This window comes from Siphateles boraxobius, unplaced genomic scaffold (genome assembly GCF_051911475.1).
Source record: "Siphateles boraxobius isolate OS27281-9 unplaced genomic scaffold, OSU_SipBor_1 39, whole genome shotgun sequence".
Lineage (NCBI taxonomy): Eukaryota > Metazoa > Chordata > Actinopteri > Cypriniformes > Leuciscidae > Siphateles > Siphateles boraxobius.
In genome coordinates, this window is record NW_027509019.1 from 2,155,001 (window position 1) to 2,172,500 (window position 17,500).

A 17,500-nucleotide genomic window follows, 5' to 3' on the forward strand; every position below is an offset into this window, starting at 1 on the left:
TCACCATTGGCATCATTCATGCTGAATGGAGAACTGCCGAGCGCGTGCGATGACCTGCGTCTGTCTGTGAGCTCAAGTCATATCTAATCTATTCGTGAAAAGGTTGCCGTGTCCAAGGAGAACTAAATTTGTCGTATCGCCCTTTTAACCCTTAAAGGGATAGTTCACCCAAAAATGTAAATTCTGTCAGTATTTACTCTCCCTCATGTTGTTCAACCCCGTAAGACCTTCGTTCATCTTCAGGACACAAATTAAGATTTTTTCAATTACTGTGAGCATGAAGAACAACTCATTCATAGTGCTCTTTACTCCAGGGAAACATGATTTAGAAACATCATTAAACTCGACTTGTATGCGAACCCATAGACCTTTATCTACAGATCAACTATAATAATAGGAACATTGAATCATCTTGGAGAGAGTTTCATCATGTTGACCAGTGTTGTGTGTGACATTTGCCCAAAAATAAAACTTTTGTTATAAAAAAACAATCCCAGCTCAGGTGAAAAGTAAAGCAAAAGTAACTTAACGCATTACTTTTCTAAAAAAGTAACGTAATTAGTTACTTTTTAACGGAGTAACGCAATATTGTAATGCATTACTTTCCACAGTAGCTTCCCCAACACTGCTGTCGCCTGTGGACAGCGGGCCAGACGCACTGCGGTTTAATATTAACACTTCAATATTAAGAATTGATCTGATCTGATGAGTGATCTTGGTCTGGTACCTTGTGGAAGGGGCCCAGGATCTGCTCCCCGGCGTAGGACTTGAAGTTCCTGTTGAGGATGTGTGTGATCATGAGGCGCGGGGCCCCGGGCTCTGAGCTCATGGCGGGGGGCGGCGGGGGGGGCACGCTCTCCAGGATCTCCTGCAGACTGCGCTGATCCAACACCGGCTCGCCCACACACACTTCTGCAGCTGAACACAACACACAACCTCAGTCAGAGGAGGAACACACACTCGAGGGTCCAGGTCTCACGGTGGGGTTTCGGGCCCCTGTACCAACGTAATAACTTTTGGCCTCAAAGGAATTAGTTATTTTACTAAAAGGAAAGTTTTCTTTGTGTCAAACTGAAACCAAAAATCAATTCTTGGGATTTAAGAATCAATATTGTTTATCCCAATGAAATCAATATGGCCAACTCAGCCCTAGTGTCCACTATGCTAGGATACTCGGTGTTGACGGTGTTCAGAAGCAACACCGGTTACATCACTTGCCCACCGCGGCACCGCCACCACCGTCGATTAGAAGTTTCTATTTAAAAAGCAGCAGGAGTCACATCTCACCGCTCACGAGAGTGAGGAGCTGACCGACAAGATGACGACGGGATATTTGCTGTCAAACCGAAATGTTAAAGTGCCAATTTAAGCGAATTTGTCATTGTACTGGTTTTTTTTGGTGTGTTTAACAGTAAGAATAATAGGCTAATGAACCCACTATTCAAGCAATCCACACTAGGGCTGTCGCGGTGAAGGAATTTCCCTTGCGGTAATTTTGAGTGGCTCAATTGCGCGATATGCGGTTTTACCGCCATTTATTTATTTATATTTATTTGTTGCTATATAAAATACTTAATAAAATGCGTGTCAGCGCGCAGTTGTTACACCAACGGACTGTCTTTGAGTGAGTCATTAAACCGTTCATTCAACGAAAACGTTCAAAAAAGCTGATTCCTTAAATGATACATGTAATTAAACAAGGTGTTAATTATTTTTTTAACTTTGAGCTCCACTTTTCAAGGCTCAGCTGGCCAGCAATGCTTCACTTAATAGACCAATGGCATTGATTCAATGCGTGACTCGCTGCTTTCCCCCACGGCTTCCTCGCTCTGTCTAATGCTGACGCCATTCATGGTAAATACCCTTACACGTTAAAAGGATGATAATCTACGACAAATATTTCGCTTTCCTTGGAAATGGCAACCTTTTCACAAATATACATGACTTGACTTTAAAGACAGACGCAGGTAATCGCACGCGCTCAGTCCATCCCATCACATTCACTGTCTGTTTAGGCTTAAGTCCAAATCCACGAATCCTCTGTACAAATCACCATGATAAACAGTCTTGTTATCATTATTACCATATTTAACATTCAATACACTTGGTACGAACTACGAAGGGTGGCCTTGTGAATAAAGAAATCGCGGTTCGCGGTTCCTGCGGTTACTGGCATTCCTCTGCGGTTGGCCTGTCAGTAGCGCGGTACTGCAATATTGCGGTTATCGCGACAGCCCTACTCCACACCCGAACTGGCACTAATTTGAAAGTGAAACTAAAATGCGCACGGCCGCACGTGTCCACGGGCGCGGAGCGGGCAGAACAGAGCATTTTCAGTTCATTACTATGGAAAACACTCGCTCTATTCTGTGCGCGCGGCCGTGCGCATTTTAGGGAAAAACACAACAAAAAAACAGTGCTGCTCCGCACCGTTATGAATGCCCGTGTGGATGCGCGCATTTTATGTTTATTAAATGTAAATTAGCGATTTAAAACCCCCCGCCAGTGATACTGGACACGTCAATTAACCGGTGGAACAATATCCTCACCGCCACATCCCTAGCGTCATCTAGTGGTGAGGTTGCGAAATGCACCCAACAGAAGTTACCGCAGCCGACAGGAAGTGATGTCATCGTCTGAGACAGCAGAGAGGAGCCAGTTAAGCAATGAGGTTTCTTTACATAGATAAATTAAAAGAGCTATTAAAAGCACAAACATCTGCGCAAGAGACGCTGTTCACAAGGAGACGCGCGCTCCGAAAAGCACTGCAACGAGACAAGAAAAGTATAGGCTACTTAACTTTGGGCTTCATTGTGCGCATCTAAACTATCAAATATACATAATAATATAAAAATGACCAGCTCTGAGATTCACTGAAACACAGTTTATGTCTTAAATGGATGTAAATAGTTGGGAGAAAATGATGGTGCATCAGCCACCTATTAGATCTGCACTCGGTCTTAAAGGGGCAGCGTCTAATAAACCTGTGACGATTGAGCCATTAATGCGAATCAAACAACAAAAGGCAGAGAAAATCACTCGCAGCTCTTAAATCAATAACTTAAACTTTAATAAGCATTAATCTATCTATGATAAACTATGCAGTGTTATTTTACATTTGAGTACTAAATTACGAAGTTATGGAAAATCTGTGCCCAGATCTTTTACCCTCCCTAACGGTGATCGTGTCGACTGACCTGAAGGAAACCACTTAAATGCTGGTGGAGGAAACTCAAACTATTGAGGACGTGCTACAATTTGACGCTAAAATCAAAGTGGTTTCTTTTAAATTGAAATTTCAAAGTGAGCCACCACCACCACCGGCCTTTTTTTTTTCAATGCAAGTGAACAAGAGCGCCGTTATTTGTTGCTTAGTGACGTGTGTGTTCATGAGGACTCACGAGTTGCGTATTTGCACTAAATCCACGCAGATTTGGCTTACACGAACTTCCCCACCAAAGTGAGTAAACATAGAAACACTCCAAAATGCCTCGTGATTTGACAGCGTTTCCCGCCAAAGTTCATCACCCTTATTTGGCGGGTTGGAGGGTGTTAATTTCAATCCATGAATGTTGCACTCCTGTTTGTCATTGTGCACAAAACTTCACGCCAATAAATCATCAGAAATATTGCTGACTCAAGCGCCCTCTTTGCGATCGCCGTAATGCCTGTTAGTTGTCCGTGGATTTGCCGATATTTGGCGAAAATGGAAACTTCTTTAGACATTCAATTTTATCGAGTCAATGAACACTTATGTCTCAAATCGAACAGGATTTTTCTCACAAAAGTGTCAGCCCTAAAACGTAACCGGTCTCTGATTTATAAGTTGCATTGACACCTGGCGGTGGATGCACGGTTTGAATACACAGTCAGTGACGTCACAATATGCAAAATTGTTTAAATTCACACCTACGTAATCACCATAACCAAAGTTGTACCTTTTTTTAATACATTGAATCTTGAAAAAAAAAAAATACTGACCTACCTACCGCAGGGTTCCAGACTGCGACCATTTTTTGCGAATGTGCGAGTTAAAATGTTATGTGGTCGCATTTGTGCGAGTGGACGCTTGAGCAACAGAACGCCGTTGTATCAGCTGCTGCAGTCCGTAACTTATGTTCAAAATGAACGAGTAGGCTACATCATGAATCCATTTTCCAAACCGTGTTTTTGACTTATTCTGAATCACTACGGTACGCCTATAATAAGTGTTTATATTCTGACTATTTTATCCCGGGGTTGTCTCGGCTGCGGAGTAGCCCAGTGCCTGCTTGACTCGCCATAGACATTAACGGAGAGAAGTTCCGTCTACAATGTTCTTCCGCAAGACACGTGCAGTTTATTTATTGACGAACTTAGACATCACGCGCATTGCACACTGATGGTGAAACGCGCCCATTACGAATTAAGGCATATAAAAATTATAAAAATGGTCTCACGAAACACAGAGCCCCTTCCTCCTACGTCTTTTCAGCGGTTATATTTTCCTCTGTCGAGCGATTACTCATGATCGCTCGACAGAGGAAAAGGAAATTATTATAAAATGCAGACGGTAAGGAGTGTGAGATTTCTGCTTTTTGTTACAACTATAAACTTTAACAAAAAATCTGTATCAGTTTATTATAATACTCTAATCTTTTAAAATGTAATGCATACATTTGAATGTTTAATGATTTTTAAAAGATATAAAGATGATAATAGACAGATAGATAGATAGATAGATAGATAGATAGATAGATAGAATGATAGAATATGATTCAAATGTAAATAGATAGATTGTATATAATTCAAATGTAAAATGCTTAAAATTACAGATTAAAATTACTGTCCAAAATCCATGAAAATCCTGAAATTTGGCAATGATAATTAATATATTACAGGTATTTCTGCAGCAACCCAGAAAGCCTTTGCTAGCCTTGGTCCATTAAAACCACTATTCATCAGCATGCATTGATTAATCCCATGGCATCTAGCAAAAAAAAAAAAAAGTGCGACCAAATCATATGCTGGTGCGACCAACTGAGAAAGTTGGTAGCACCAGTGCAACCAGTGGAAAAGTTAGTCTGGAGCCCTGTACCGACCCTTCTTTTTTTTTTTTTGGCCGTTACTGCAAACCAGAATATTTTTAAGGATGGCCTCAGACTAACAAAACAGTACATTCTTTCTTCAAACATATAATAATCAAATATAAGAGGGGGTTTGATGTCTAACACATCTGCAGAAACAAACAAAAAATGAATTAAATTAAATAAGAAAGAAAGTGCGCACAAAAAATAATTAAAGTAACATTATTAAAGTTATTCACCGAATCCGTCAAAGAAACTGGTATAGTGCGTCTCTGCACCAGCTGTTATTCACTGCTGAACTACACGGTTCCTACACATGTTCCCTTTCAAAACTTCATACTTCTGCAGAATTACATTTACAAAGCTCTCGGTTTTTCAGACCACATTTAACATAATGCTTCAGCATTATATTTGGTATAAAGTACAGTCATCTGTGCATCTCGAAGTGACAACATGCACGTTTATATTTTAGAAAACTGAATAGGGACAATATTCTGGAAAGCACAAATATTTTACAATATTGTTTTCTCTTTTGCATTCTTATTCAGACCTGGAAATTACTCAGATCTAAAATTCATACTTTTGCAAACTGCATAGTGAGTTCTGCTTATTACAGGTCAAGTTGTCTGCTGTTTTGTTAGAGGAATGATTTGTGAGCCTCACTTTTAATGAGAGGTCCCAGTCACATTACAGCTGAACACATTTACAGATCATAAAGCATTTTTACAGCCATGACTATCTTCTTATAATAAGAATACATAATCTATGAACATTAGCAGTAAGATAACGGACTTCACTAAACACAGATGAGGAATAAACACGCGCTGAAGAGTTGAGAGCGCGCGCTCGTGCGCGGCTGGTCTTACCGTTCCCGTGCGCGCGGCCCGGTGCAGTGACGCTCTTCGCGACGCTCGCGACACCATCATCATCATCATCATCACGATCGCACGCGTCCCGCGCCTCCGCCGCTCTGCGGGAGGCCGTCGAGCTCTTGCTGGTCTTCGCAGGCATGATGAACGGCACCTGAAGAAGAAGAAGAAGAGCTTGGTTTACACTTCTCAGCTCTCGGGGGAAAAAGTAACAGTAACCTGAGATGACAATACACGAGCTCACTGTCAAACCCGACCGAGCTGCATCGCTCGAGAAAGTGTGTGTGTGTGTGTGTGTGTGTGTGTGTGTGTGTAAGCGAGCTGCCTTCACACTAGTGTCGTGTTTGTGAGGTAACGACGAGCGCGCACACGCGTGACAACACGTCACGCGTCTGACAGCTTTCAGCTGAAAGTGCTTTTATACATCGAGCAATACTAAACATGTGTGTTAGGTGTTCACTCTCGAGAATCATCGGTTCACTGTCCGCATATCTGCTAACGTTATATGTGTGCTTTCCTAACATACAAACCAATAACAAGAGCAATACATCACGTATTCTCCAAGTGCTTAAAATAAGATAGAAGTTAGTGGAATATAGTGGTACTATATAACTTAACGTTAGGCGAATAGTAGAATTAACTTAGAAGGACACGTTTTGTTTCAGGATACTTAATGTTAAAGCTAAACAGTAATATGCTGCAACCGAGAAGCCAGTTTTGAAAGATCGAGTAAAACTAGGAAACTTATCCACATTTATGAACCCAAACTGTGACTTTTAATCGGCCCGTTTATTAATGATAGCAGATAAATGCGTTAATGCGATCTGACGCTTTATTTGACGCCCCCGCAATTAAAGTCACCATTTAACGTTAACTTTACCTCTGTCTGGTTCGGCTGATTTCCCGCTCGCTCGTCGAGTTTAATCCGAGTTGAGTTCCTCTGAAACGGATTCACATGTATTGAGTGTTCAGAGAGTAAAACGAGGGAAAGTTTGCGCCCGTTCACTTCCCAGTGACTGCTGAAATCTCACTCGTAAATGGCGCGTAAACTGAGTGTGACGAACCCGAGTCCGTTGTGACCCGCGCAGTGCTTCATGGGAACACCACGCGTCACGTGACCGGGCAGTTGTTTGTTTGTTTCAGCGACAACAAGCACACTGAGCATGTACAAAAGTCGAATCAATGGCAATTTATTTAAAAACAGTATAATTTAAGTTTCAAACGAAAAAAGAGACCATAGCGTTAAAGAAAAATAAATAAATAAATAAATAAATACACACAGATTTTTTTCTCTAATCAATAAATAATTTAGCAAATCTTACATAAATCACGAAATTTGTTCCCGAAAAAACTTAGAATAAAAAACTGAGAATGATTAATAAAACAGAAATTGTTTAATATTATGCACCGCTACGTCTCGCGAGATGTGGAGCAGCGTTGTTTCAACGCCTGTTCACTTCCTAGTATATTCTGCAGGGAAAGTAACCCGTAACATAAGAAAAAGAAGACGATCGGGAGATAATGTATACGACTAGTGTTTACTCAGAAGTGTTCTCCCTCAACATAGACAGCCTCAAGATCATTTAATGTTTTCAAAGCTATTTTATTCAGAAGTTGCTCGCTAGCACGGCAGTGGTGGCGAACGCGTTTCCGTGGCAACGGCGCCCTCTGTCAGGTAACGTTAAACAAACATGTTTCTTTCCGCTAGTCTCCTCAAGATAGATGCCACATTTGAGTGAATTTTCATCGTTTCTTCTTATAAACAGGGAACTATATCGCATTTAAAGCACCAGAGAAACGCTGAAGGATGCGGTTGAAAACATCTCTGCTGAAGGAACCCAAACATATCCTTTACATTTACTGTTCACATGATGTATCATATCTGTCTAGAGTTTACACTGATTTCCTCTGATTGCATCTCTTATTTTGCTGTGACGATGATGATGTTTGGAACACACACTGCACGTCTTGGTCACTATAATATGTAGCAATTTTGGTTCTTTCATTAATTTATTAAGGTCTCCTGCAAATGTGACCAAAAATATACATACAACAACTTGAACTTTAGTGCTGTAAACATGCTTTGTGACCCATCGTCTAGTCTAAACTCTGTGTGAGTGAAGAGTTCTGTGGTCAGATGAAACACAACAGCTGTACTACAGTAATCTTTAACCCATAGGTACAGTCAGCATTATGATGCTCTGAGGCTGTTTTACAAGCACACAGATGTAGTTGAACTACAGCAGTGCTCGAAGATTCAGTCAAAAGCTTGTGATGATAGACACCAAAAGTGCCTTAATTGAAGTAAAAATGCAGCCAAATGTTGTTGTATGTCTGTATATTTTTCACCCAGCCGATTTGGTCCCATTTCCAGAAGATCCTCAGTAACTTATATGAAGGATCAAAGATTGATCATTATAAACGGTTTGTAAACTTTTGAAGTTTTGATCATCACGTTATAATGTATTATAATGTTGATTATTTTCCTCATATTCTCGATTGTTGCGGCTCCTCTCTTCCCAGTCTGTCAGTAACGCTCTGTTTACTTCCTGTCTCTATGAAGCCCCTCCTTCTGAAAAGCACACTGTGGTCTGATTGGTCGGCTGGAGCATTGTGCTGTGATTGGTCGAGCGCTTCGGCTGTGTTTGGGAAATGTCCCGCCCCTTACCATAACCGCCAGTTTTACACACTACTAACTAACTCAACCAGGCCCCGCCCCTTTATTCTGCGCATTAATTATTATAATGAGGAATATTGTGACGTGTTCCCGGAAGAAACTCAAGATTACAATGGAGGCGTTTCAGGAGTTCAGAAACACTGACACTGATATAGAGAAGAACTCAGAACAGCAACACTACACACTAAAGCCCTATTGGGTCTCAGTAAATGGTAATCTCAGTAAAGCTAGCAGAAGTGTGAGAGTAACTCGATTTACACACCGCCGTCACTCCTGTCGTCATGTGTGTATTACGCTGTTTCCTGATTTCGCACGGCAAACACATCTAACCTATATTTATATATATAAACCAGTTAGGTCCGGCTGAACGATGTATTGAGTTCTGAGTGTGTTCTGTTGCTAATAGACACTTAGCAATCGCTAAAAGAAGTGTCGTGCCTCTAATAAGTGCTTTCGATCTTCTTTCTGCTCTGAGTGATGTGGAAAACACTGCAGTTTTGCACAGATTTGACGTCGCAGCGTCTAGAACGCAACTGAATGCTCTCCATGTTAAACTAGTCCAGTCTGAATAGCGCTTTAGAAAGAAGATTAGCATGGAGAAAAGCAGAATAGGTGCTCTTTAAAACTCAGGTGTGCTTTCCTGCGCCATCTTTGCCCTGAAACATGTTTGACTTCTGAGGCTGTTGTGGGGGTTTGTGAGTGTACAGGACCGGTTTGAGCCCTTAACAGCGCTGCACACAGAGAGCTGGTGAGCGGTGTGGGATGGACCTCGGCGGATGAGCTGTACTCCTGCAGCGACGACCACCAGATCCTCCGCTGGAACCTGCTCTCCAACGACACCAGTGTGCTCGTCAAACTGCAGGACCACATCTATCCCATCGACCTGCACTGGCTCCCCAAGACCCTGAGCGGGAAGAAGCAAGCCGGGGCCGAGGTCTTCGCCCTCACCAGCACTGACGGTACAACCTCTGCTATGATCCGCCTCCTCACATGTGACATGTGCTGTGCGAGGTTAAAGGGGACGTATCATGAAAATCTGCTTTTTCCGTGTGTAAGTGCTATAATCAGGTCCCTGGTGCATCTACCAACCGAGAAAACGTGAAAAGTGAAGCACAGTAACTTTGTTTAGGTAAGCCTTTCTCTGTGTGTGAGAAAATAAGCTGATCAGATTTCGCTCTCCTTATGACGTAGGAAGAGGATCTTATTGTAATATTACCAGCCCTTAATCTGCACGTTTACACACACCAGCCGACATTCGGTTTCTCGAGCGCCAACAGTGACCAGTTCTAACGCACCGGCAGAAGATCCGGCAAAGCCTGAAACTGTTCTGTCGTTGAGCACAGACGAGCACTGAACACTATTGACCAGAACATGTCACCGCTGTCTTATAAACACCTCAGGAACTGTGGACACTTGTGTAGAAGTTCAACATGATGATCAGTGTAACTCCACAACAAACACATAAACGTCTCCACTAACATTCAGAAACTCTTGCTGCGTCTCTCCGTAAGGCTGCACTCGCTACTGGTTATTCTGGGATTCTGGATGAGTGAGATCGGCCTGTTTTGTTATTGCTGGAGTTTCTGAAGCTCGTGTAAAGACTCCGCCCTCTTCTGAAGGGAGGCGGAGCTGCAGCTCATTTGCATTTAAAGGGACACTCAAAAACGGCACGTTTTTTCTCACACCCAAAAAGGGGCAAATTTGACAAGCTATAATAAATGATCTGCGGGAATATTGAGCTGAAGTTTCACAGACACATTTTGGGGACACCATAGATTTACACTGCATCTTGTGAAAAGGGGCATATATGTGACCTTTAAACATACGACCTGTCAATGGTTGTGTTGTGCTTTGGGGTGAAATACGGGCCTCCAGTACTTAAATATGGCCTGTGTTCAAGTACTGGCTTTAAAGCTTTTGTTCAGAGCACATGCACTAAATATAGCACAGCGATGGGCAGCAACATGCTGGTTTGCAGTTTTAGCCCACCACAAATTACACAGAACACTCAGGGCTCTTTTAATACGCAGCGCCACTAAGTATACGCCTGGCTAGTGTCCTCGACATCTGTGTCTGTGCCCGACTGCCGTGTGTCTGCAGCGCTGCTCTGAGCGGCTCGGAGGAAACAAGGACGCACAGTATGCCGAGTTTGGCACAATTGGATAATATATATACAAGATTAAAAGTCTACGGCTGAGTTTCAGTTATGTCTGGCTGCATTTCTTGGTCATGTTTTACCCCCCAAAAAAAAAAACCCATTAAGAAGCTATATTGAAGTTTATTACAACAATGTAACAATATTTTCATGACAGTTAAGCTGATATTTCCCCCAAATTTCCCCTGATGTTTTACTTTCACATTCATTGGTAATACTCAGTATATCACAATGATAGACTTTCTGTCTTTATACTGTCATCCCTTCATTCAGTGATGTTTTACTTCTTTAAAGTCCCCCTGTGGTGAAAATCCAGCTTTTAATGCTGTTTATGTGTCTATGTGGTGTTTTTAATATGCTTTAACACAAACCATGTGTAAATTCATAAGTCGACAGCATTGCTGAGTATTTTCTCCTTAAAACTGCAGTGAACCAAAGACAGTCTCAAAAACACGCTTTGAAATCGCTGGTGTTTCTGACGTCACAAACTACCTTGTAACCAATCAGATCAACGTGTGATCGTCAACGAGTGGATCTCTGAGTGAGTGAGTGAGTGGAGGCGGGGCTCATTTGCATATATTCATACTAAATAAGGCAAGGGTGTCGAGTTACATTCAAGATATTTAAAGGCATGAAGACATTTTATTCAAGGAAAAAACTTTTAAAAATGTAATTTTGGTGATCAAAGAGAAGTTTTAATTGTTAAAATGATTGACTACTGGGACTCTTTAAGGCCCGTTCACACCGAGGATGATAACTACAACAAGGTTTATGAATTATTCTGTGAGAATATGAACGTCCACACCACAGCTGCAATGATAACGACACAATATCATTAGATCAGCCAATCAAAATCCACCAGACTTCAAAGAGCTGAAGTATTTTAATAGAGTTATCATTATAGTTATTGATCTTGCTGTGAGTTATGGGCCTTTACAGCACTATTATGCAGAGTTTCGTCACCGGTTTTCTCCACTCATCTCGTGTGTGTGATCAGGGGATGTGTCCTCGCTCTCAATGGAGTGTGTGCTGTTGTGTTGTGCAGGTAAACTCCACCTGGTGTCTAAATCGGGCCGCATAGAGAAGAGTGTGGAGGCGCATCGAGGAGCCGTTCTCGCTGGACGCTGGAATCATGACGGGACCGCTCTCATCACAGGTTCATCACTTTACACACACTCAACAGGCTGCAGACAACACACACAGCAATGATAAAACCACACGCTTACTGGATAAGAAAATTACTAGTAATTAATTGTTATAAATTACCCACAAAAAAACATTTAGCCTGTATATGACAATTGCCTGTTGTGTTTTTGAGCTCTGATCAGTAAGTTACTCTAGGAATCTGTTTGTGTAGGAAATATGAAATTGATCAATTGAAATGGATAGTTAATTTCGACTGACCTCTACTGATCCTGTTGTTCCAAACCTGGATGACTTTATGACTGTATCAATCAAAAACGAGATTGAAAGTCATGCCAAAGTGCATTCAGTGAGCAACACAAAGACGGCTGTGGTCATACAACATGAACAATGTTTGATTGAACTGTGAGATTAGTTATTGTGTAGCTCTTGTTGCTTTCATCATCCAGTTAGTTGCTCATACATAAGGTCAAGTCCCACTCTAGTTTTTTCTTTGTTGATTATACCACCTCACATTATTAAAGTAAAACGAGTACACGCTGAATTTAAGCACACAGGTCAGATTTGCATAGTAGACTGTTTACAAGGATGTTGTTTTTCTTTGTGTGTGTGTGTGTGTGTGTGTGTGTGTGTGTGTGTGTGTGTGTCAGCTGGTGAAGATGGACAGCTCAAGATCTGGTCTAAGAGTGGGATGCTGAGGTCAACCCTAGCCCAACAAGGTACACACAAACACACACCCACACACCCACACACACACACACACACACACACACACACACACACTAACCCGACCCCTAAACCTACCCATCACACAAAACGTTCTGCATTTTTACATTTTCAAGACATTTTCAACTCATTCTGTATGATTTATAAGCTTGTTTACCTCAGTGTAGGTCCCACAGTGACACGAGTAAGTCCCCATGAGTCTGTGTGCATTCAGGTTTAAGTCCCCACCGGGATAGAAAAACAAGTACACACACAGACGCGCGCGCACACACACACTCACAAACACTCATGGTTTGTCTTAAAGCACATTAAAACACCACATCATAACTTCAGCAGAAGAAAGTCCTGGACATCATATAAAGTGCTTCTAAACCTTTAAAACCCGTGTTTGGTTCAGACTTCTGACAGATGGAGAGAACTGCACTGAACCTGTGATCACTAGAGCTGCAGTATAATGAGCTTTATGATGACTAAACTGACTCACAGCGTACAGTAAAGCCCACTGTTTACTGAGTGTACTTAGAGTAATTAGTAAAACTTGTGTTTAATTTACTCGTCCAGCATGATTAACTCATGTAGAGTTGAGTCAGGGGCAACATCTGCTCCTGGGAGACATCACACACACTCATGGAACAGCTTGACGCATGAAAACACATGTTAGCCCAAGCAGAATTCCCAACGACCCAAACAGAGTTGTCTGAACAATACTGCTGAAACATTCCCAGCATGCACTGCAGCATGAATAAATCATAGGATCATTGTTTCGCAGTTTGCTGACTTTTCATACCTTTGTTGTTGTTTAGTCATTATTATTAGTTATTTGTGGTGTTTAAAAAAAAAGAGCTCATGTTTTTACATTTGTCACAATTCTTGAGGTTTATGTACAACTTTATAAAACTTTATCCATTGCTGAGTATTTTCTCCTTTAAACTGCAGTGAAGCAAAAGCATGCTCAAAAGCACATTTTGAAATCGCTGGTGTTTCTGACGTAACCGTTCACGTCCTGAAGGGGGGCTGGGCTTTGGCATATGCAACTCTGAATGATCTCAGTATATTTTTCTGTTGATATAAAAAATTGGTTAGATTAGCAATATAGCGGGTGTATGATGTTTATTACGATGTTATGATGAACTATATGCATTTCAGTCAGGACCACTATCGTCAAATACGATTGACAGTTAGCATACAGTTTGGATTGGTATAGTTCTGTTCTGGGCAGCCTAGCATGGATAAGAGCAGGAGAGCAGCAATAACCCAAATTAGGGGCAACAGAACAGAACCGGCATGAATGTATTGCAGATATCATTAATTCAAGATTTGAAAGTACAACATAATTGGAGAACTTCTTCTGATTCAAGGGGAATCAGACTGCCAGATCCTGACTGAGACAGGTGGAGCTGGGGATGGAGGAGGGTAATGCGCTCCTGAGAGACACGACAGCTGCTGATAATACTGAAGAGCTTATGTGTACAGTGATAGACGTCGTATTCCTATAGGAAGAGGATCAGCTGAGAGTCACTGATGAGAGCTTGGCTAGCCAGAACTGACGCTACATACAACGTTTACATGCGATGTGTTAGTGGAGTAAGCAGCTTGCTCCGCACAGTCTCTTACTTTAGTGATCCCACACACACACACACACTCACACGTGTTCTCCAGCAGAAACCCAGGTGTGCTGCACCGCTTCCTCCTGATCCCTTGATTGGTGTAAGAAAAACAGCGAACCCCTGAAATAAGCTGTTTCCTAGCGTTCACATTTAACTCCCTGCTCATGTATGGGGCAGTGTCTGCTCATATGAGCAGTGAGCGGGTTAACTCAGTGTGTGTGTGTGTGTTTGACAGGGACGCCGGTGTACTCGGTGGCCTGGGCTCCAGACTCGGGACGGGTTCTGTACACGTCGGGGCGGCAGCTCGTGGTGAAGCCACTGCAGCCCAGCTCTAAAGTCCTGCAGGTACACACAACACTCACACCATCAGCATCATCACTGACACACAGGTGCATCAGCGCAACATACGCCATTCTCTGACCTTTATCAACACCAAGCTGGAGGAAAACTGCCAAACATGTCTGAGTCGAGGAAAAAGCACAGCCCATCACAAGTAGTTTCTGTATTATCTGTAAAGAGTTACATAATCTCTGTTTGCTGTAAGCAATATAACTGTTACCCATATACCAGCTCAAATTTCTTAACCGGTAGAAGTTTTCAGGTATCGAGTCTCAGAGCCATGGCAAAAAAATCTAATTTTACCTGATTTGACTGAGTTTACAGTCCTAATAAGATATAAAAAAAGGCTGTGTAACTCAAAATAACAGGAGTAACCATTTTCCTGTTGTGTTGTTCTTGTGAACTGCACATAAATACAATTCACAAATCATTTCGAAGAAGTTTAATTCACCTGATCAACAGTGTACTGTTAGTGAACATCCCACCGGCGCACTACGCTGATGAGATGAGTGTGTAAGCACACTGTCCCCTCAATAACACAGCAGACCGCTAGAGAAGACGTGTTACACGTGTTTGACCCAGAACTCGTATATTTATCAGTTATTTTTAAGCTCTTTTTTTAACTCCATGCCATGTCTTTGGAGCGGGATTTTATGGTTGTAAAAACATAAACAGAACATTCTTAGAATTGTATTATTTAGTTCCCATACATAACCAAACATGAACCCAATACTAACGCTGTGTGTTCGCTGGGTAAACGGTGATGTAGTCATGTCACATGACTAATCGTGATGATTGAGTTGGATGGGATGCCTGGAGATATGTCTGTGTTTTTGTTATAGTGGTTATAGTGCATGACCCAACATCTACCCCCCCGCACGACCCATGACCTCCTCAAGCTGAGGTCAGACCCAGGGGTCACATTTACTCAGCAAAAACACACAACACCACGGTGACAGAGTGTGTGTGTGTGTGTGTGTTTTCAGGCTGTGCATACATAGCTTATACATACAATATTCATGATTCATTAATGTACTGCAGTGGACATTACACTCATCATCATCATCATCACAGACTCAGCATTATGGGAGCTGTATTATGCCACAACATGGCTATTGTTATAGTAGTTATAGTGCAGGGTTAGTTCACTCAGAGAGGAAAATTACTTTTAATGACTAGAGAAAGACATCTTTAAAGTAATCCATGTGACGTGTGCTTTAACCTCAGTTTCATTTACAAAATCTGAATCTCCAGCCCGCGTTCAGGAGAGCACCACGACGCATGCGTTGCATGTTGTGTTGATGCGATAGGAGCCATTGTTGTGTAAACGTGCGTCAGAGATCAATATTTTGTAAATTATGTTTTTTTGCACAACCAAAGCTCTCGCGTTGCTTTATAAAATTGAGGTTAAACCATTGGAGTCACATGGGTTACTTTAATGATGTCTTTACTACCTTTCTGGGGAAGTGGTAGTTGCGTAGACTGTCAATGGAGGGACAGAAAGCTCTCAGATTACATTAAATATATCTTCATTTGTGTTCTGAAGATGAAGGAAAGGCTTATGGGTTTGGAACGACATGAGGGTGAGTAATTAATGACAGAATTTAATGTCATCGAGACCACTTTGGTGTGTTCATATACATGTCAAACATATTTACAAATGCCCACTAGAGCATGATGGCACTCATAGGCTGTTGCTGTGCATGTGTTTCTGAGTGCTCTGGTCAAACTCAGAAGTCTCAGCACAGCTCTTCTCAACAAGACACACAATCATTCCTGTACAACATGACTGAAAATATTCATCGGATGCATTGTGAGTCGCTTTATATAAAAGCATCTGTCAGAAATGTAAACGACAGTGTAACAACAGCACTCATGATCGTACGTCCCTGTGTCTGCAGTGGAAAGCTCATGATGGAGTCATTCTGAAGGTGGACTGGAGTGCCGTCAACGATCTCATACTGTCAGGAGGAGAAGACTGCAAATATAAGGTCAGCACATGTTGATAATGCAATACCAACGAGTTGTTGTGTTGCTCTCTATGAAGACAGTAAAAGGCACGTGATCTCAGCCTGTGTGCATGTGCACCTGATCACTCGGGTTCACTGATGTTCCTGTGCATTCACATTAACATGATTATTATTACTATTAAAGCTGCTGCACAGATTATTGAGCCCTGTATCATCACATTCATCACGGTGTTCACACTCCGGTCGGAGCCTGACACAAACGCTCGTTTGCAGTGCCCGTGATCCGTCGGTAAAACAAAACTTCAAGTTACAAGCAGAAAGGGGGAGTGGCCGAGCGTGGCAGTAATCCAGCTCACATCAGTGTCAGACTGGCTGCTCACAGATGGTGATGACTCAAGGGCCAGATTTACTGAACAGGGCACATTAGTGTGAGAGTGCACTCCCATGAAGAGTATGATCAGTGTTGACCTCTGACCTGCAGGTGTGGGACAGCTATGGGCGGCTGCTGTTCTCCAGCTCTCCTCATGATTACCCCATCACGGCAGTGGCCTGGGCTCCTGACGGAGAGCTGTTCGCCATGGGCTCCTTCCACACGCTCAGGCTGTGTGATAAGACTGGGGTAAGGGCACCGTCCTCTCTCACACAGGAACTACACCACTAGTGTACTCACCTGGGCGATCTCCCAAACCTTCTCCATTCACTGACAAACTCTCTCTTTTTAGTTAAAGTTGGAATGAAATGGAAAATGGAAATCTATTTTCTGAATGCTTCTTATTGACCTTATAGTGAACTATTCATCCATGCATAACGAACACAGTGATAAAAGCTTGAAAATGTGAAACCATCGCATGCCTATACTTATATACATATATATACATATATATCATGGTTTTTCCTGGCTCAAAATGAGGCGGAGGTGGTAAAATGGTAACACTAGGGGGGTCGGGG

General features: G+C 42.2%; 2 protein-coding genes across 2 annotated transcripts in view; one reads left to right on the forward strand and one right to left on the reverse strand.

The window, feature by feature from the left end:
* Positions 1-7,047, reverse strand: part of smc4 (structural maintenance of chromosomes 4) — a 59,497-nt gene extending 52,450 nt beyond the window's left edge. Inside the window, exons 1-3 of the mRNA XM_077197321.1 lie at positions 6,816-7,047; positions 5,933-6,089; positions 728-918 (exon numbers count right to left, since the gene is read on the reverse strand). Coding sequence (XP_077053436.1) covers positions 728-918; positions 5,933-6,077 — 336 coding nt within the window. The 5' untranslated portion in view covers positions 6,078-6,089; positions 6,816-7,047. The remainder of the gene's footprint in view (positions 1-727; positions 919-5,932; positions 6,090-6,815) is intronic.
* A 305-nt stretch (positions 7,048-7,352) lies between these two features.
* Positions 7,353-17,500, forward strand: part of ift80 (intraflagellar transport 80 homolog (Chlamydomonas)) — a 36,221-nt gene continuing 26,073 nt past the window's right edge. The window contains exons 1-8 of the mRNA XM_077197343.1: positions 7,353-7,610; positions 7,702-7,779; positions 9,350-9,571; positions 11,813-11,923; positions 12,561-12,629; positions 14,479-14,588; positions 16,484-16,573; positions 17,034-17,171. Of these exons, the coding sequence (XP_077053458.1) occupies positions 7,743-7,779; positions 9,350-9,571; positions 11,813-11,923; positions 12,561-12,629; positions 14,479-14,588; positions 16,484-16,573; positions 17,034-17,171 (777 nt within the window). The 5' untranslated portion in view covers positions 7,353-7,610; positions 7,702-7,742. The remainder of the gene's footprint in view (positions 7,611-7,701; positions 7,780-9,349; positions 9,572-11,812; positions 11,924-12,560; positions 12,630-14,478; positions 14,589-16,483; positions 16,574-17,033; positions 17,172-17,500) is intronic.